Source organism: Dromiciops gliroides, chromosome 4 (genome assembly GCF_019393635.1).
Source record: "Dromiciops gliroides isolate mDroGli1 chromosome 4, mDroGli1.pri, whole genome shotgun sequence".
Lineage (NCBI taxonomy): Eukaryota > Metazoa > Chordata > Mammalia > Microbiotheria > Microbiotheriidae > Dromiciops > Dromiciops gliroides.
Genome location: NC_057864.1, coordinates 364,849,014 through 364,870,000, shown reverse-complemented (window position 1 = coordinate 364,870,000; position 20,987 = coordinate 364,849,014). Strand labels below are relative to the sequence as shown.

General features: G+C 37.8%; 1 protein-coding gene across 1 annotated transcript in view; it reads right to left on the bottom strand.

The window, feature by feature from the left end:
* LAMA2 (laminin subunit alpha 2) overlaps nt 1–20,987 on the bottom strand; it is an 804,877-nt gene that overhangs the window by 59,095 nt on the left and 724,795 nt on the right. Inside the window, 10 exon segments of the mRNA XM_044002871.1 lie at nt 6,608–6,632; nt 6,634–6,753; nt 7,452–7,614; nt 13,823–13,869; nt 13,871–13,950; nt 15,763–15,796; nt 15,798–15,827; nt 15,829–15,922; nt 17,426–17,559; nt 19,652–19,795. Coding sequence (XP_043858806.1) covers nt 6,608–6,632; nt 6,634–6,753; nt 7,452–7,614; nt 13,823–13,869; nt 13,871–13,950; nt 15,763–15,796; nt 15,798–15,827; nt 15,829–15,922; nt 17,426–17,559; nt 19,652–19,795 — 871 coding nt within the window.

Below are 20,987 nucleotides of genomic sequence, written 5' to 3'. Positions count from 1 at the left end.
AGGAGGTTCATAGGATCATAGATTTTAAACTGAAGGGACCTCTGAGGCTATTGAGCTCAACCTCCCCATTTTGCAGATGAAGAAAATGAGGGCTAAGAGAGTTTAGTGAATTACTCAGGTTCACAAAGAGTGGAAAAGGCAGGATTTTAATGCAGGTCCTTTTCACTCTAAGCCCAGAACTGTTTCACTTAACTTCCACATGGGAATTTCCCTGAATCAGAAAGAGCATAGAGTCAGTCAGTTCATCTATCTTCCTTCCTTCCTTCCTTCCTTCCTTCCTTCCTTCCTTCCTTCCTTCCTTCCTTCCTTCCTTCCTTCCTTCCTTCCTTCCTTCCTTCCTTCCTTCCTTCCTTCCTTCCTTCCTTCCTTCCTTCCTTCCTTCCTTCCTTCCTTCCTTCCTTCCTTCCTTCCTTCCCTCCTTCCCTCCTTCCCTCCCTCCCCCCCTCTCTCTCTTTCATTTTTTTTTTTGGTGGGGCAATGAGGGTTTAAGTGAGTTGCCCAGGGTCACACAGTTAGTGTCAAGTGTCTGAGGCCACATTTGAACTCAGGTCCTCCTGAATCCAGGGCCAGTGCTTTATCCACTGCACCACCTAGCTGCGCCCCCAGTCCCTCTTTCTCTGGACAAATAAACAAAAATCCTCCACAAAAAGTCTTAGTTAGTGTTTCAACATTGTGTGGTGATGACCTTGGTTCTTGAAGGTTAGGTGTGGCAGAGGAGCACAAGCTCTCCATATATTATGAAGACCAGGTTAAAGAATATGAGACTGTCATCTACCATCTAGCTTAGCAAAAAAGCTAAGGGTAGCTCATTGCTAGAGGGGTGGTCTCCAGAGGAAGCTTTTCTTGGACAGTAGGGACTTACAGAATAGTCTACTAAAGCCTAGAGGGTTTGCAATCTGCATTGGAGGGAGTAGCTATTTCTTTTTCTTTTTTTTTTTTGTGGGGCAATGAGGGTTAAGTGACTTGCTCAGGGTCACACAGCTAGTAAGTGTCAAGTGTCTTAGACCAGATTTGAACTCAAGTCTTCCTGAATCCAGGGATGGTGCTTTATCCACTGTGCCACCTAGCTGCCCCTGGAGTAGCTATTTTGATCAAATCAGGGATTCTGAAAATATTTCCAATATAAATAATATATAAATATAAATGCCCCAGACCTTCACACCATTACTGGTAGGGGAAGATAAGAAGAACAGCCTCCCAGGAAACTGTTTCTAGGGAACTAGGACAAATCGGTGGGAGAAGATTATGATGCTGATGGCAATGATGGAAAAAGATCACTTATTTAGTGTTTTACGACTTACACAGCTTTTTCTATAGAGTATATTATTTGAATTTTTCATTTGGAGACCAAAGATCCACTAGACCATAACCTAGTCTGTGATTTATGTCTCTTTGTTTGGAATGTAGTAAATATGTGGCCTTTCCCTATTCTTAGGGGAAAAGGATTAAGCATTTATATAGCACCTGTTATGCACTCAGCACTGTGCTAGGCATTTTACAAATATTATCCCATCTGAATCCTCACAACAGCCTCACAAGGTCAGTACTGTTGTTATCACCATTTTCTAGTTAAGGGAACTGCGGCAAACAGATTAAGTGGTGTGTCCACGCTCACGTAGCTGGTAAGCCTTGAGGCTAGATTTGAATTTAGGTCTTCTTAGTCCAGAACTCCATCATCCATTGTACCACCTAGCTACTTCTAGTAGCCATAAAAAATCTGCTTTTTCCCCTCCTCCCTTATCATTTCCTCAAATTACTAAGAGAATTTCCAAAGAACTGTCAAATTATGTGATTATTTCGCATTGTAGAAATACCCACAATACAGATTCTGTTCATAAATGTTGTACTAAAAGGATGGCGTCTTTGTTTAAAAAATAATTGCTAAATGAATAGGAACTCAGGCTCATAGAATCATAGATCATAGCTTTTGGGTTGGATCTAGAAGTGTCCTCAGAGGACACATAGTTTCAACCCTTTATTTTACAGAAGAGGAGACTGAGCCTCCGGGAAGTTAATTAAACTGCCTAAGGTAGTCACCTTGTGAATGCTTCTGTGATATTAGGGCTGCTCAAACAGAATTCCTCCTCTTCAGATCAACAAGTAGTATTGGGATATGGGTTGTGGATATAAAGAGAAATAGCTTCCTTTTATAGACTTAACCTTTTAATGGCATCGTTGCAAAGAGTAATTCTACCTGTACTTTGGAGCTTCAGTCACTAAGAAAAATTCTCTTCCTTATGCTTGATTATGTGCACCACTTTAATAATCATCGCTAAGATTTTATAAAGTGCTTTAAAGTCTTACAAAATGCTTTACTGATTGTATCTAAATTGGTTCTCAAAATAGCCCCATTTTACAGAGAGAGATACTGAGGCTGAAAGAGGTTAAGTATAACATATTGCTTACATTCTCAGTGGGTGGAGGAGGGAGAGAGATTTGGAACTAAAAATTTAAAAAGAAAGGAATGTTAATGAATATATATGCATATATGTTCATATATATATATATATAGAGAGAGAGAGAGGGGGGGGGGGAGGGAGAGAGAGGGAGGGAGGGAGGGAGGGAGAGGGAAGGGGGGTAAAGTAGTCGTCTAGGGTCACACAGTAGGTATCTGAGTTAGGATTTGGACTTTGGGTTTTCCCTGACCCCAAGGCCCAGTTGTACAGCTAGTTGCTTCTCATTCTAAAACTAAACAAATAGCAGAAGCATGACACCATTTAAAAAGAATTACTCCATCATGTTAGATGTAAAGTTCTGACCAGTATAAAGGGAGGGCTTCATCTCAACCTTTATAAAAGCTACCCTTATACATTCTTCTTTCTCCACTGGGCCTTGTAGATTAAAGATAAACAAACTAGGTGGTACAGTGGATAGAGTGAAAGCCCTTGAATCAGGAAGACATGAGTGTCAAATCCAAGTCTCAAATGTTTACTAGCTGTGTGACCCTGGGCAAGTCACTTAACCTCTCTCAGCCTCAGTTTCCTCATATGTAAAATGATCTGGAGAAGGAAATGGAAAAATACTCCAGTATCTTTGCCTGAGAAAATCTCAAACGGGGTCACAGAGAGTTAATAACTCAATGACAGCAACAACAAACGATTGCTAAAAGCTTTTAGCACTGATGGTAGCAGAGAGCATGTGTGGGTCTTTGTTAGCCTATAGAATCAGAGAATTGTGAGAGTTGGAAGGGACCTTCGATGTCAGTGAATCACAGGATCTTAGGATCAGAGACCTGGAGATGGAGGAGACCTCAGAGGTGATTTATTCTGATTCCTTCATACTACACATGAGGTAACTGAGGTCCAGGGAAATTATGTGATTTTCCCAAGGTCATGGCATGAAAGTCCATCTCTGTTTTCTTAGAGATGAAGAAAAAAGAATCCCAAGGAGCGATTTGCTTAAGTTAATCAGATCTGGAACTGAATTCAGGCTTTCTCACTTGGAGCCTAGTGATCATTGTACCCCTCTATATTTCATAGAATCAGTCAGTCAATAAGCATTTAAGAACTTACTAAGGGGGCAGCTAGGTGGCACAGTGGATAAGCACCAGCCCTGGATTCAGGAGGACCTGAGTTCAAATCAAGTCTGACACTTGACACTTACTGAGCAAGTCACTTAACCCTCATTGCCCCGCAAAAACAAACAAACAAAAAAACCTTACTATGTTCCTGGCATTATACTAAGCACTGAGTATACAAAGAAGAAAAAAAATGGTAGTACTTGCCCTGAAGCTCACATATTAATAAAAGAAAAAAAGCATAAAAATGTACTACAAAATATATACAGTATATACACAATCTTAGGAAAACTGGGTGTTGCAGTGAATAGAATACTGTGCTTGCAGTCAGCAAGACTACTGAATTCAAATGGGATCTCACTTACTGGCTGTATGACCCTGAGCAAGTCACTTTACCCTGTTTGCCTCAGTTTTCTCATCTGTTGAATAAGCTGGAGAGAAGGAAATGGCAAACCATTCTTGCCAAGAAAGCCCAAATAGGGTTATGACGGATCTGATATGACTGAAAAATGACTGAACAAATCTAATCTCACAGGGAAGGGTGATGTCTACAGGACATCTGGTTTGAGATGTCCAAGATGAAATTGGTGATGAGAGATTGGACCTCAGGAGAGAGATGAAGGGCTGGATCTGTAAATCTGGGAAACATTTGCATAGAGGGGATAATTTGAACCTATGGCAGCGTGTGAGATGATCAATAAGAGAGTAGAGAATGAAAAGAAAATAGGGTGCAGGAAAATCCTTGAAGAACACCCACAGTTAATAGGTATAACCTGAATAAGGATCCAGCAAGGAAGTTTGAGAAGAAGCAGTCACTAGATAAGAGAAGAGCCAGAAGAGAATGGTATCAAGAAAATCTAGAGGGGAGAGAATATTCAGGAGAAAGGATGGGGGGGGTACCACACACAGCTGACTTTCTTTTTTTTGTTTTTGTTTGTTTGTTTGTTTGTTTTCAGGGCAATGAGGGTTAAGTGACTTGCTCAGGGTCACAAAGCTAGTTAAGTGTCAAGTGTCTAAGGCAGAATGTGAACTCAGGTCCTCCTGAATTCAGGGCTGGTGCTTTATCCACTATACCACCAAGCTGCCTCCCACAGCTGACTTTCTAAGGGAAGTTAGCTGTAAGAAGAGAAAATATGGGGCGGCTAGGTGGCGCAGTGGATAAAGCACCGGCCCTGGATTCAGGAGTACCTGAGTTCAATCCGGCCTCAGACACTTGACACTTACCAGCTGTGGTGACCCTGGGCAAGTCACTTAACCTCCATTGGCCCACAAAAAAAAAAGAAGAAGAGAAAATATATAGGACATTAACTATTGGGAATGGTTGGACCAAGTGAAGGTAGGCTTTTGTTTGTTTTAAAGATGATGGAGATATGGCCTTGTTTATAGGCAGAAGGGAAACACTAATTTATAGGGAAAGATCAAGATTAGAGAGTGAGAATTGATAGAAGGGGAAATCTGCTGAAGAGGAAAGGAGAGAATGGGAGCAAGGGGTGCACATTGAGAAATTAGCCTTGCCAAAGAGAAGGGCCAGCTTTACATGTGAAGACTGGGTAAAGGCGAAGATAGTAGGGGAATATGTCTGAATGATTCGAGACGAAGAGGAGGAAGGAAGAAGGAACTCTTAGTGAATAGATTCAATTTTTTTCTGGAAAGTAAGAGGCAAGGTCCTCAGCTGAGAAGATGAAGGGAGAAGAAGGTGCCTTGTGAGGCTTGAGAAAGGACAAAAAGCTCTGAAATAGCTGCTGTGGTAAGGGAGTGAATTTACTGGAAACATAAAAGGATTGCTGTGCTATAGTGAGAGCCCAGTGGACTTAACATATAAAATTCATAATGGATCCATTCAGCAGTTTAATGCTTTTCTCCAGCTTTGTACAGTATCACTTTAATAGCAACAACAGTGAATCACGGTAGTAATATAAGGTTGGGATTTGGCAAGGTGTAATCATAGGACAAAGGGGGAAAGGGGCTATAATGTAGAGAAGATAATGGAATTGAGCTGATCCACCATAAGCCTGAGATAAGGAAGGGAGGAACATAGCCCAGTGGAAGGTTGATAGTCTAGGAATTGGGGGCTAGGTTTGGGGCTGTAAGTCAGAAAGAAAGTTGAGATAATAAAAGATAAAATGATAAAGGAATTTTGGATGTCATGAACATAGAAGTCGAATGCTTATGGGTTCATTTATAAGATAGAATGTTATACCTGGAAAAAGACTTTAGAGATCATCTCTCCAAGCCAACCTCTTCATTCTACATAAGAGGAAACTGAGGCTGAGTAAGGTTACATGACTTATCCACAATCACATAGCAAAGTAAGATACAGGGCCAGAATTTGAATCTAGGTCTTAGGATTGCAAATTCATTATGGTTTCTCCAATATCCCAACATATTAGGCAAAAGAGTGAATTATGATTTTTTACCTCAATAACTTAAATTATGCTGAAAATTTAAATGATTTATCTAAGCTATAAAAATGGGAAGTGATTTGTAAGTCTGGGACCTAATAAATGGCAGCTAATTTTTTTTTTATCTTTCTATATCCTGTTTGGATTGGGGTCTATGGGATTATGTATTGGAGGAAATTTATTAAACATTTTCAACTACAACTATTGCCTCAGACAATATTTAGACATTTGATCATTTCTTCAATACCTTAGACTTAAACAAAATGGAATAAGCAACAAGGATCACTAGCCCACTGCCCTGCAAACTCTTTCTAGTAGCCTTGGATTCATGGACATTTTCTCTACCCAGCTTTTTACGGAGAGAGTCTAATCTTGGAACTACCTAAAAAAATTTTTTTTCAAACCTATTACAGGATGTAATTTTGTAAGTTGTGAACAGTTTTATGCCTGAGAATTAAGCTCCAGATTTCAAAAGAAAATGACAGAAGAGCCATTTGACACTTCAATCAGTCACATCTAACCCAAACCACCTATAATAATCTAAGCAGAAGAACTGGCTATATCAATTTTTTAATAGAACTTCTGAGAACTGACAATTATGGACACCATCTTCCTTGAGATTAGATGGTGAGTTGCACTAAATGGGAATAATTAAAGTACTTAGGGTGCTATCACTATAAAAACTCACCTTGTTTTTGAATTCTTGACAGGGTGGAAAGATTTCCATTTTCCATCATTATGGTTTTGGTTGCTGATAACAGAAGCAATGCCTGAACCCAGATCATAGCTGACTTTTATGTGTCCCTCGGTGAGTTCTACACTCATAAAATCTTTCTGTTTATTATGTCAAAAACACCAGCGATTAGACAAACACACACTTAAAAAGATAGGTTTTTTGCTTTACTGAGGGATTTGTGACAATTATGGTTTCTTTTCTGGATTTCTGTTGTACATTAGAAAAAGAAGTTCTTATGGAGCAGGCTATACCCACTTGTCTGTGTGAAATATAGTTTCTTTTTTTTCTTTTTTTTAATAGTTTCTAATGATGTAAAATGCTTTGAGAAAGCTATTGTGATAGGTTTTATTGAAAGAAAAGCCCACTGTCATAAAACATAACTTTGGAAAGAATACCAAGCAAGCCATTAGGTTATTGTTTAGTATCCTGTAAGAATGGTAATAATCTATTTGGGTATCTTGAGAGGTATGTGAATAATTGAACTGACATCTAGTTTGGGATAGTGGCATTGCTTTGACAAGATTCCAAACCAGAGTCCTCTGTGGTCTATTCTGTTCTTATAAAGAACTGGTGGCATATTTGGAAAAATTCACATTAAGCTTATATTTGGAGTTATAGCGACTAAAACAAAATAAATTCTTTTTACTGTTAGCATCAAACATGACTGGGTGCTATAAAACAAATCTGGTCCCTTTTCTTGTCTTATTTTATAGTAATTAAAATGACATGACATTTGGATTCTGTGTAGTTCAACCTGTGTGTGTGTGTGTGTGTGTGTGTGTGTGTGTGTGTTTACCAGGTCTCGGGTGGCAAGGTACATCAGGAGAGCACTTGAAGAAAAGGTCCTAAACTTGAACATGACTGTAGAGATATTGGGGGTACCAGCGTATGGGGCGCTGACCAAAGCATAGCCTTCTCCATCAAACTGGATAGTACCCTCACTGTCTTCTACCTGTGGACTAGAAAGGGAAAAAATAATTAGTCAAGATATTCATGCAGTTAATGCAACATACACTGACTGTGAATGTTTGGGGGCCAGGGAGCATATGCCATATATCTCTTGTAGAAATACCTAGCATGGTGTTTCCTACTTAATAGCCATTCAGTAAGGATAATGATTTTTAAATGAATGAATGAATAAATGAATACTATTCCATATAAATATTGTTTAAAATGGCCCTGATTCAAAGGAGACGTTATAAATATGGGATGGATAGAAGAAGAAAAGAAGGAAAGAAAGGGACTAGGAAGAAAAAAAAACATCAAGGTATTGACAGAATAGGAGTTGTAATAAGCAAAAAAACCCCCCACATTTATTATTTATCTACAGAGACCACAGTACTATACCAGTGACTTTGGGTGAATTGTATATAAACTCATCAGTGTGGGTACTTCCTCTACTGTTAGAGATTATAATCTGCCTTCTTATCCTATGCAATTCTTGCCCATGTTTTTCATAAATCCTCCAATACAGGATCAAGCTGTAACACTGGATGTCTTCTCTTGCTAAATGAATACATTGGTAATACCCGTGCACTCAGACTGTCCATTGGTTCTCTTTCTCTCTATTATTACTCTTGCCTAATACTTCTTTTTAGTCACACATGCCATTGATATCTTTACATTAATTCTCAATCTGTTTTGTAATATTTTGTGGACTGCATGTATCTACCATCATTTAATGAGTGTTTTGTAAGCATCTACTCTAATGGGGGCATTGTGTTAGGGTGCCGGGAATATCAATAGAAAGGGCATGCAAGAGACAACAAGAACATATATAGATATATACAGAATAAAAAGAGAACAAATACAAATACATACAAAGTAGTTTAAACACAATGTAGTTTGATAGGGAAGGCACTGGAGATGAGGGCATCAGGAAAGGCTTCGCAGAGAAGATAGTCCCTCAAATATGTCTTGAAAAAGGTAGGGATTCTTTGAGGCAAAAATGAAGGTGCAAGGGGCAGCTAGTGGGCACAGTGGATAAAGCACTAGCCCTGGATTCAGGAGGACCTGAGTTTAAATCCAGCCTCAGACACTTGACCTTACTAGCTGTGTGACCCTGGGCAAGTCACTTAACCTCGTTGCCCCCACACAAAAAAAAGATATGAGAGATATTATGTAGGTAAATATGGCAAGTTTGGAAACACATTGGATAATGGGGCATGAGGGAAAATAAGAAATTGAAGATCACACCAATTGAGGATAACCTGGGAGATTAGAAGAATGGTGAAAGCTTTGACAGAAACAGGCAAGTTTGAGAAGAGGGTTAGATTTGGGTGGAAAGATAATGAGTTCTATATGAACAAGTTAAGTTTGAAATATCTTTGGGACATTCAGGTTTTTTTTTTTTTAATTTTTTTTTTTTGCGGGGCAATGGGGTTAAGTGACTTGCCCAGGGTCACACAGCTAGTAAGTGTCAAGTGTCTGAGGCCGGATTTGAACTCAGGCACTCCTGAATCCAGGGCCAGTGCTTTATCCACTGCGCCACCTAGCCGCCCCCCTGGGACATTCAGTTTTAAATGACCTATAAGCAATTGAGGAGGTGAGACTAAAGCTTAAGGGAGACAATGAGACTGGTTATATAGATCTGGGGTACAATGCTAAGGAGATGATAATTCAAATCATGGGAAGGGAATGGAGAAAGAGAAGAGAAGGGGGACAAGGATGTGCCCTGAGGGAACATGTTATAGATAATGTCATGTTATAGATAATGAACCAGTAAAGGATTATGGGGAGTGATGAGACAGAAGGAAAACCAGGAGAGGAGCTGTGTCATGAAAACCCAGAAAAGAAGAGAGAGTATCTAGGAAGAAACATCAAGAAGGATGAGGACTGAACAAGGCCATCAACTTTTTTTTTTTTTTTAGTGAGGCAATTGGGGATAAGTGACTTGCCCAGGGTCACACAGCTAGTGAGTGTAAAGTTTCTGAGGCTGGATTTGAACTCAGGTACTCCTGACTCTAGGGCTGGTGCTCTATCCACTGTGCCACCTAGCTGCCCCCAAGACCATCAACTTTGACAAGCATTGAGGATACAGAGAAAGGTACCACCTAGCTGACCCCTGCAATAACCTTTTAAATGGTCTTTGCTTCAGGTCTCTCCTTACTCCCATCCATCCTTTACTTAGCTGCCAAACATATCACCCAACAAACTCTAGTGGTTCCCTATTATCTCTAAGATCATATAATAGAGTCTCTTTTTTAGCATTTAAAACTCTTCACAATTTGATTCCTGCCTTTCCAGTCTAACTCACCTTCACAGGTGAGTAAACCAGCAACCTTGACCTTGCTCTTCCTCACACATGACCCTCCATTTCCAGTCTCAGTGTCTTTGCACTGGGCTATCCCCACTAGTTGAATGCTTTCTAGCCTCATCTCTGCTTCCTGGATTCTCTAATTTCCTTCATAACATGGCTCAAATCCCACTTTCTGATACTTCCTGCTGCTAGTGTCTTTTCCTTTGAGATTACCTTCCATTTACATTGTATAGATCTTGCATGTACTTAGTTATTTTCTTATTTGCTTCCACCATTAGAATTAGACCTCTTTTAAGTAGGTAATTAAGTTATTTAGTCTAATAACCCCATTTATTTTAAAAAATAAGTCCACACACTCCAGGTTAAGATCACCTTCTGTTTCCTGAAGATATTAACCTTCCGTGAAATTGCCACCAAAAAATGACCACTAAAGTTATGGTTGTTGTCAAGAAAGGAGTTTAAACAAAATGGACAGCATGGATTTCTTCTACAAAACTATGGAGCAGCAATGCTTTACTGCATGGTCTTGATCCATTCACACTCAGCCTATAGTGGAGAGAGCACTTGTTTGGGAGTCAAGAGTCATCGGTTCTAGGATTGGCTTTGCTACCACATAATTATGTAAATGGGCAAGTGGATCTAGTTTCTCCAGGCTTTCTTTTGCTGGTCTGTAAAATTCAGGGGTTGGGATTAGATGTTGTTGGCCAATAGTCATTTCCTGGTCTAAATCCTATGATTCTATAACTCATGAAGGAGGGTGGAAGGACTCAAGAGCAGTACTTATCCACAAGGGGCAATTTTAGCATGGTGCACCTGTACAGAGAGATTTGGATCAGTTAATTTTACTTGATAGATGAGATTACTTTGGATCAACTATAATTTAGTCCAATCTAAACTTATGACCTTGTGATTAAAAGAAAATAATAGCAAGCTCTGTAGTATATTTTATTGCAGTGTTTCACCATCTAGCCTTATATTAAGATTGATTTATTTTCTTAGAATATTTTAAATTAAATATTATTTTAGGTTATAGCTCTAGCTGCCTGTAGTTAACACTCACCAGAAGCCTAATCTTTAAAATTTTCCTATTCATTTTTGAATACATTTTCATGGAAAGTGACTACTATTTTGTATGATTTATGAGCTATATCTCTATGTCTTAACTTTCCTTTGTTTCTTATTGGGCCTTGATTTTAGATCTGGTTGTTGTAGCTTAATCTTATTGCTTATGAATAGTAACTCCTTTTTTTAAGCTCTAATATCAATGGGAATAGCTGCTTGAAAACTGTAAATATTTGGAAGACTTTCATATATATATTGTGTGTGGCAATGAGGGTTAAGTGACTTGCCCAGGTCACACAGCTAGTGTCAAGTATCTGAGGCTGGATTTGAACTCAGGTCCTCCTGAATCCAGGACCAGTGCCTTATCCATTGCACCATGCAGCTGCCCCCCATATTTTTTCAAACCTATGCTAAAGGCATATCACAACATGTAGGCATTCCTCTTATGCCATTTTGTGCATTAAAGTTCAATTACTTCAATAAAAACAGTGCAAAGCAAGTAAAATTGGTTGTATTAATGTTTCTCTACTGTTAACAGAAAGCAAATGTCCAATTACATTAAGGTGTAGGGAAGGGACTAAGCAATATAACTTAGAAACTCTTGCCTTATTCTGATATTCTGGGAGGGAATTGTGATTTTTTTTTTTTACCTGTTATGTTAGGTGGAGTGGAAAATGAAATATGGGAACATAGGTCATGGCAATATGTATATGCATTTCGGACTGGGAATAACAGTCTGAGATTTACTGATTTCTCCTAATCTCTGTATTATATCTTTCTAGTTTATTTGTTGTTTTCCCCATTTGAATGTGAGTTCCTTCAGGGCAGAAATCAGGTTTTTACCTTACTTTGTAACCCAGCATTTGGCACATATAAAGTGATTAGTAAGTATTTGCTAATTTGACTTGGCCTCACCAGCACAGAGTTTCTTTGATTTTAGTTATTTTTGTTTGTGTTTAAGATAGTACCTCAAAGTTGATTTGATTTGCATTTCCGGATTATTAGTGAGGTTAAATGTTAAATTATTAATGATTTGTGTTGATTAATATGATCTGTTGAAAGTTGTCATTTCATATTTTGATAATTTATCCATTGTGGTGTTGGTGTTAGCTTTGTATATGTTTAATATTTCTTTATATATTTGCTATATAAAGATTAATCTGTTGTTTGTTTCTGTGTTATCCATTAATGATTTTTCCTAAGTGATTATTTTTCTTTCGTTAGATTTTTTCAGAGTACAGAAACTTTTTAACATGACTACTATATCTTGTCCTTAATGCTTTATTTCTTTAAATGAAATAGAATCACATCTCCACTCCAACCAATATAAATTGATTATTTCTTTTTGTTCCATCTTGTTTATAGTTATTTTTCCATGTCTGTTTCTCATCCAGGAGGAATGCATAGAAGTATCTGTTATGAAGAGGAACCTACCTACTATGTGCCAGATACTATGCTAAATGTTTTACAACTGTTATCTTGTTTTATGTGAATCTAAATCAAGCTTTCATCAGCTTGAACTGACTTGGGAGAACCTTTGTTAGATTTTCAGTGTAAGTACTTATACTTCAGAAATCAGCAAATGAGGTTTGGATTTATTGTTTTGTTTATTGTCTAGACAAGAAGATGTTAATAGTGCAGATTAAATTGAAAAGTGTGTCGAGTCATTCCTTCCTTACCTCCATGGTTGTTAAACCTTTACCAGAGTATCACTGGTCTATTTTTCAAGTCAGTAAACAATTTTCCCATTTTTGGGGGATGACCTGTGATTTCAATGATGTAAAGATGTCCCAAGTTCATTTATTAAAAAGGGAATCTATGGTCTATTTTTATTTTATATTTTTCGGGGGGAAGGGTGTCTGAGACCTTTGATTTCATTGGGGTAGGGAACTCCTGATTTAAAAAAAGAAATTATAACTTTATTATAAATTTAAAAGTAAGAGCAAATTATACATAAGAGATTTGCAATTTCATGTGCAAAAAACCAACACAAACCAAAAAACCCAACTCCTTCACCAAAGCAAATCTAATACTGCTCAGCAACTTATAGTCTTAGATAGTAGCCTGTGGAACAGAGAGAACAGTTGACTTATGTCCATGGTCATGCATGTGCCAGAGGCACCTAGATCAAGATCAGTGTGAGGTAAGAAGACTAGGTCCCTGACCTCAGGGAGTTGACATCTAGGTGACTCTAAGTAAACGTCCTAGATTTATTTTCCAGTTTTCTTTTAAAATACTATTGTTCAACCTGAGGGCAATTTATGCTTCTTGATCTTGAGTCTTTCTATCCTTTCCTTCCCAAATTACTATTTTCTTGAGCACCTCTTCCTTCCCAATCTTTTACACTCATCCTCCTTATCTGCTTGTGTGTAATCATCCAGGACTAAGTACTTCTATTGGGGGCAGGTAGGTGGCACAGTGGATAGAGTACTGGCCCCTGGAGTCAGGAGGACCTGAATTCAAATCTCATCTCAGACACTTACTAGCTGTGTGACCCTGGGCAAGTCATTTAACCCCCTTTGCCTTTTAAACATCCAGGGCCATCTCTATATCTCACCACTGGACCCAGATGGTTCTGGAGGAGAGAGTGAAGTTGGTGACTTTGCACAGCCCTCCCTCACTTAAATCCAATTCAGTGCAAGTCAGGACATCACCCTTTGAGATCAAAGGACAAGCAATGACAAACTTCTAAACCAGAGTGTCTGCAATCTATGGTGAATTGAATGAATGGAACAAAAACTATGTGATCACTTGATGCTCATCTATAATAACAGAATACTGCATACTATAATTGAGACCATTATGGCATAGAGGACAAGATGAGGAGAGGTCAAACCATAACTAACCTGACTGTGCATCCTTTACAGTCACCTTCTATATCTCGGAAATTCCACGAAGCCTATGGGCTTGCTGTCGAAGTATGTTTCACCCATACATCCAGTGAAGGTAATGACTCGTACAGCATCAGCCTTCTGCATATAGGAAACAAAACATTAATTAGAATGTAGTTCAGACTGTGATTACAGTCCTCAAAAATAAACTCTAGCCATATCTTTTTTGGTTGGATTCATCAACATGGACTATGTCCAAAATAGGGTGATACTTTGGAATCTCTAATCCTTCAGGTCTTTGTAATCCAGGGGCTAGAATGTCTGTCAAAGGTAGGTGCTTAAGGGACATTTGTTGAATTGGGTTGATTCTCTAGGTAAAGGGATAATGTTGATCAGTTAGAGTGAAAATTAAAGTAAGAATAGTCAGCAGCTAGGCGATGTGGGTGGAGAGAGCACTGGGTTGCAATCAGGAAGACTGATCTTCATAAGTTCAAATCTGGTCTCTGACACTTAGTAGTTGTTTGACACCTGGCAGGTCATTTAAACCTATTTGCCTCAGTCCTCATCTATGAAATGAGCCAGAGAAGGAAATGGCAAACCATTCTAGTATCTTTGCCACAAAAAGCCCAAATGTGGTCATGAAGAATCTTAACAGCAGCAGCACGTCATGAAGTCATTTTGCCCACCACAAGCAAAGGATCACACCCAAATATACAAAAGATGATTTTCCAACACAGTGGGTTAGCTTTTTTTTTGCTTCTTTTCCTCCTCTTTTGCACATCTCATCAGGGGTTTATTTCAGCACTTGTGAGTAGCTCTAATAAACATTCCTAGAGGCTAGTGCTCAAAATGATTGGCCTTAATGATTTTTTTAGATTATTTCTTGGTTCCTTTTGTCCCTTTTCTCTCTCTGTCCCCAGGGGAGCTGAGTGTAAGAATGAGCTACTTTGGCACTAGGTACATCCCCTGGGAAAAAACAGCTTATGTGAGCATAGAAAATGTATTACTAGAGTCCTAAAGTGTGCATGTCTAATTAATGAGGCTGATTTCATCAGGTGGCTGTAGAATTAATATTCTCATTTATAGTCCTACCTCATCTACAAAATAAAATAAATAAACCTCTTTTGTAACTCCCCCTCTCTCTAAGGTCAGCAAAGGGTTCTCATGGGAACTAGATAAGGCTTTCTTTGCAACTGTCAAATTAAAATTTGGGGTCACTATGACTTTTCAATCTTCCTGACGAATCTTCTCTCTGGATATTTTCCTACAAGTTCAGGATTAATCCATTGTATTCAACTGTGCTCTTCTGTCTCACCCACAGGTCTTCTCACAAACACCTCATTTCATTTCAACAACATGAACCCCTTTAAAATTCAGGCACTTGGTAATGCACAAGTACCTGCCATGAAGCAATTATGAATATTAAGTGCATTACCTTGTAAGAATGAGGAAAAAGATCAACTTAAAAATTTCAGAGACAGATCATGATCTGAAAGCTTATGGTTCCTGGGATATTTCCCAAGGTAGTCATAAATCTTTTAATTAGTACTGAGCATGAACTTCATATCACTCATAACCTATGTGAGAGTTAAGTCATAAAAGGATCTTTAAAATGAGGTTGCATTTAAAAAAATAGATCTCTGAGAAGACTGACATGAAAAAGATAAAAGAGAAATGTAAAGAAATTCACATCATATCAGAGGGAAAAAACAATTGCACAGCATAGATTCATGCCTTCTTTTTTTTTGGGAAAAAAAGCAATCCTTGAAGATTTGCTATTCAGCTCAAGAAATTGTTCTAATTGGAGTCATGTTTTCACAAAAATAACAACAATAGTGAATTTGACATTCTTTAGATTGTTTTTTAAAAAAATGTCTTTCTCTAAACTAGTTATAGAACAATTCACCACTTTATAAAGATCAAATAAATAAGGATGAAGGAACCCTCTTTACCTTTAATTTTCCCAGTCAAGCCACCAACAAAGAGCAATTGCATTTGCATCCACATCTAGAATCGTATTAGCCAGGGGGAGAGATTGAATTATATGTGCTTGGCATGATGCTGGCTTTGGGACCATCCAGTGCTCTAACAGAAATAGTTCCATTCCTCCCAGTTCTTCAGGAGCAAAGGGAAAGAAAGCACAGAAATTTAATATGCAATGCTTTCCAGACACATTTCATGAAATAAATGTACAAAATAGAGAGATATTTGGTAAGCTAATGTCTTAATACCTAAAAGATAAGCACTTCAGGGTGCTTAGCTTTCAAATATTCCTTACTTTCCAAACCTTAATTTAAAATCAAGAATCTGATCTCCTTTGGATGTTATGATTATACATAACAAGCAGTGAACACCAATCATCATAGTGTTCTCCTCAACTCGGGGCCTGCTGGTGACTAATGACAAATGATAACAGCAGCAATTAGTTGATGGATTTGGCCATTTGTCAAATGAAAGCTATTTTCTAGCTGCTTTACATTCTAGTTGAGAGCTTTCTGATGTACTGTTCCTTTTGTTCATGCTAATGGGTCCTGGTTTCTAGCCTTTCTTTTATTTCCTATAGTAAGAGTACCCTGAATGATGCTCCATATACAGCATCCACTTGCCAAATTTCTTGATTATATCTTGGTTTTAATTATACGGAAATAGGATTTCAGAAATGAAATTTTGACTTAGTTGGAACATGCAAACTCAATGGGTGACCTTAGTTTTTTCTTTTCAACATTAACCTATACCTCTGCCTATGTCTGTACCTAAACTTATGTATACCCCATCTATACATACACATACATGCATGTGTATATAAATGTATACATATGCACATAGCTATATTGACGTTTGCAGATATATATACACTTATATATACAACGCATATACATTTAGACACATAAACATATATATGCATATGCATGTGCTTTTAAGAATTCATGTTTTTGGGGCAGCTAGGTGGTGCAGTGGATAGAGCACTGGCCCTGGAGTCAGGAGTACCTGAGTTCAAATCCGGCCTCAGACACTTAACACTTACTAGCTTGTGTGACCCTGGGCAAGTCACTTAACCCCAATTGCCTCACTAAAATAACAAAACAAAACAAACAAACAAAAAAAGAATTCATGTTTTCTTCACTGTTCCCCCGCTACTAGATATCATAACCTATTTTAATAAAAGGTCTTCATGTATTTCTGTGGCTAAAAAAAAATAACCCGTTGAACAATGTTCTGGAGATAGGTTCTCAATTTTAGCTAGACTGGTGCTTGGATGAAAGAGAGCTGTGATTATACTTTTCCATTTTGGAGGGACCTAATAGTGCTTACCCTCTGTTTACATAACATTAAAGAACAGGGGTGGGGGGCTGGAGAGGAATGTCCATACCACAACAAGATCCTAAAGTTGGAATTTATAGAAGAGCATATAAACATGCATATGCACATACTATAATATAGAGGTGTGTTTTCTTAGACATTACATAGATTTTTCAAATAAATGATTAAAATGTACATATCCTAACACATGTAGCAACACTTATTATGGAACTGATTTAATGATCTAGGCATTAATTTGATGAGAGTTTCAAAATGTTAAACTCAATAGTGATAATCGTGATTACTGTAGTTATTTACCTTGATGCTTCAATTCGGTACCAATATGAGTCATCAATGGTCAGATCTGGATATTCAACTCGTCCAACTCCAGAGCCGACATCCCAGAGGAAGCTCACTTTCCCCTTTCGCATTTCTATGGCCAGAAAATCAGTCTAAGGTAGACAACACAATAATGAAAGTAATTTGCCATGAAGTACTTGTATAAAGTAGTATGGTGGTATCCTTTGGGTCTATTGACAAGGGCTGGCTACATTTCACATATATGGAACAATTAGGAATCCTTAGATAACTTAACTCAGGGGATATCAGCTATGTTTTTGTGTATTTTTAAATTAACATTTTATTGCTGATAACCTTTATAGTGGCAGATATCCCTGTCTTGTGCAGGGAATCATACATGTATGTGCACAGAGAGTCCTACTTGCTTAGATGTTGACATTGGCTTTTTGGAGATGAGGGAGCAAAGAGGAAATTGGAGCCTGTTATTTCCTGATGTAAGGAATATTCTCCCCACTCCCAACTTTCTATAGCAATGAAGTTTGTCAATAGTTCAGAAACTGAAAGTCTTAGAGAATTTTCTGAAAATACTGAGAATTTAGTGTCCAGTGCAAAGTCTGACAGCCAGAGTATGTCAGAGTTTTAATTTGAGCCCAGGCCTCCTTGACTCAAGGCCAGAGATCTTTCTACTGTACCATTTTGTCTCTTGACATTGATTATGGTGGCAGAAATAAGATGAATAAGAGAGGAGCAGTATTAAGGTATTCAATATTTTTAAGATCAAATTACCAGAGGCCTTTGGCACTCTATATAGTGAAGATAGTAGGTCTCATTTGGGAAAATTTTTCACTTCAGGATTGTGGGTAAGAAATAGGACAGAATGGCAGTACAGAAACTCAAAAAAATGTTTTGGCTTGAACCAGAAGCTTTGGGTCATGTCATTCCTAGACTGATGAAAGTCCTGTTTTAAACCAGAAGATCTTTGGATAAGAGAAATGGTCCAAAGGGATCACACTGAACTTTCATTTTTTAATTTAATTGGACAGCCCAACATAGACCGAATTTTTGCCATTTCAATCTGAGAGATGAATTGGATAAATATTGGAGATATCACCAGTAAAGATTTCATTACCATAAAATTAGTACCCACAAATATTGGACATTTTAATTTCATCTTACTAGGGATAAATTAAAGAGTACTGGGCCTTGGCATCAAAGACTTGGGTCTGAGTCATATCTCTGACTGCTTCGTCTTTCTGGGCTTCAGTTTCTTCTTATTCAGAATAGAAATCATAAATACTTTTACTACCCACCTCAGGGTTCTTGTGGCAATATTTACAACCTACAAAGCCCTAGACACTTTAGTTACTATTACTCTTTTGTTAGGAGGCATCATGGTGTACTGGATAGAGTTGGTCTTAGAATCAGGAACACCTGGGTTCAAGTCCTATCTCTGATACATAGTGGCTGTGTGACCCTGGACAAGTCACCTAACTTTTCAGCATCCCATAGGCAACTCTCTAGGAATATAAATTGTAGGGAAAAGTTGGTGACTTAGGGGGCAGCTAGGTGGCACAGCGGATAAAGCACTGGGCCTGGATTCAGGAGGATCTGAGTTCAAATCGGGCCTCAGACACTAGCTGTGTGACCCTGGGCAAGTCACTTAACCCTCATTGCCCTGCAAAAAAAAAAAAAAAAAAGAAAAGGTGGCGATTCATATTGGGGGAAGGAATTCCCACATCTAGAAGTGTCTTATACCAATGGACTCACGGATCCATTCTCTGTTATTATTGCTACTATTTCCTTAGATATTATTTTATTTAATTGATGAAAAAGTATTGTCCTTATTTTTAATAAGGGAAAAATTTATGTTCAATACCAATTTGCCCTCATTTTTGAACAGCTGGAACCAAAACCATCCTGTAAAATATCATAGAAGAAATGATACCATGTTAATGCACTAAAGTCAAAGTACCCAGTGCTATACACAACATTTTTCTGTCTCATATCTGCACTACCCTAACTTGATTTGACATTTGAAATCTTTGGTAGGCATCTTTAATCTGTTTTCACATGGGATAGGGAGGCTAAGTGAGAAGTAATTAGGCAACTTTTATTGCCATGTTATTGACTTCTCAGTATCCAATTGCCACTTGCGTTATCAAAATAAGCCACTGGCTATTCATATACTTGGTGTATGGATTTAACTGAATCAACTGAAAAGGAGAAGGTGCAAATCAGACTTACAAACTTGGCACTGCCAAGATAAAAAAGGAGATTATCAGCAACAGCTGTCTTTACGTTGACAATGATGTTATTGTAGCTTCCTTTTTTGATTTCTGGCCTGTATGTTCGAATGCAGTCACCTCCAGAAGACACAGAGACTTTGATCTTCAAGAAAAACAAGGTACAAAGAACTGAGACTAAACCTCTTAGAAAGTTTGAAGTAGATTCCAAACAACCACAAAGGAGTCATCATTTTTTTCTTTGATGGTTTTTTTCCCTATCATCAAATACAATTATTAAGTACCCACATGCACAAGACATTATGTTCGTTAATGAGAACACCGAAGTGTTTCTCCCCCACACAGATCTGGACAAAGAACTTTCCATTATTCCATGTCTTTTAAGCTGGACACGACTGTCTTTCTGAAAAACCCAAATGACATATTCTTACATTCACTCGCCTTTCTTCTACCCTTGTTCTATCACCACCAACCAAGAAGAAAAAAAATTGATAGTTTCTAATTCACCAATTTCTAAAATGCAGTAGTTTTGGGCTCCTTTCAATATGTCCTTGGCTCTGACAAATTTTCTGTCAATTCATTTTCAAAAGGTACTTTTGAAATAAAAAGAAATGTTTATTCTTAGAACTATTTAAATGACATATCATGATTTACAATTTATGGATTTTTGAATTACTTGAAATCAAGTAACAAATTACTTTTTTGCGAATTTAAAACAGGAAAATTTCCCTCTCCTCTCTCCTGTATCATTAAAATTGAAAATAGCTGAAAAGATTTTGTTCTAGATGCTCCAACAATAAGTATATTAATTTTTGTGTTAGGAACACAGAAACCTTCAGAGGAAAATGGTCCTTTTACATTAAGTTGCCAAGAAATGAAAGTGAAATTGAACTAACATCTTTGTAAATGCCTTTAAGGAATCATTTCCAGTTGCAATCACTAATGTAATTAGCAACTTCTATTGCTAAAGAAAAAAAAATCTTTTGATCAATAGCTTTCAGATGAGTAGAGTACCAAGGAAGAAGGCCCCATGGGAAGAATGAAAAAGGTTCCTATTAGTTTTCAATTACATTCAAGTAGCATTCTTTTTTCAACTACAAGTAAGACTGTGGATTAGTCAGTCCAGTACTTATAGAAATAGGCAAAGTCATGATCAAATTATAGAAATTCTCAGGTAAGAGGGAAAGTCATTGTTTGGATTTTGAGAAATATTCCTTCATCTAAATATCCTAAATAAGTGGAGATTACACAGGTTAAACAAAGACAAATGCAAACAAAACTCACTAAAACACCAAAGTACCTTTTGAAAATGAATTGACAGAATTGAAACCAAAATC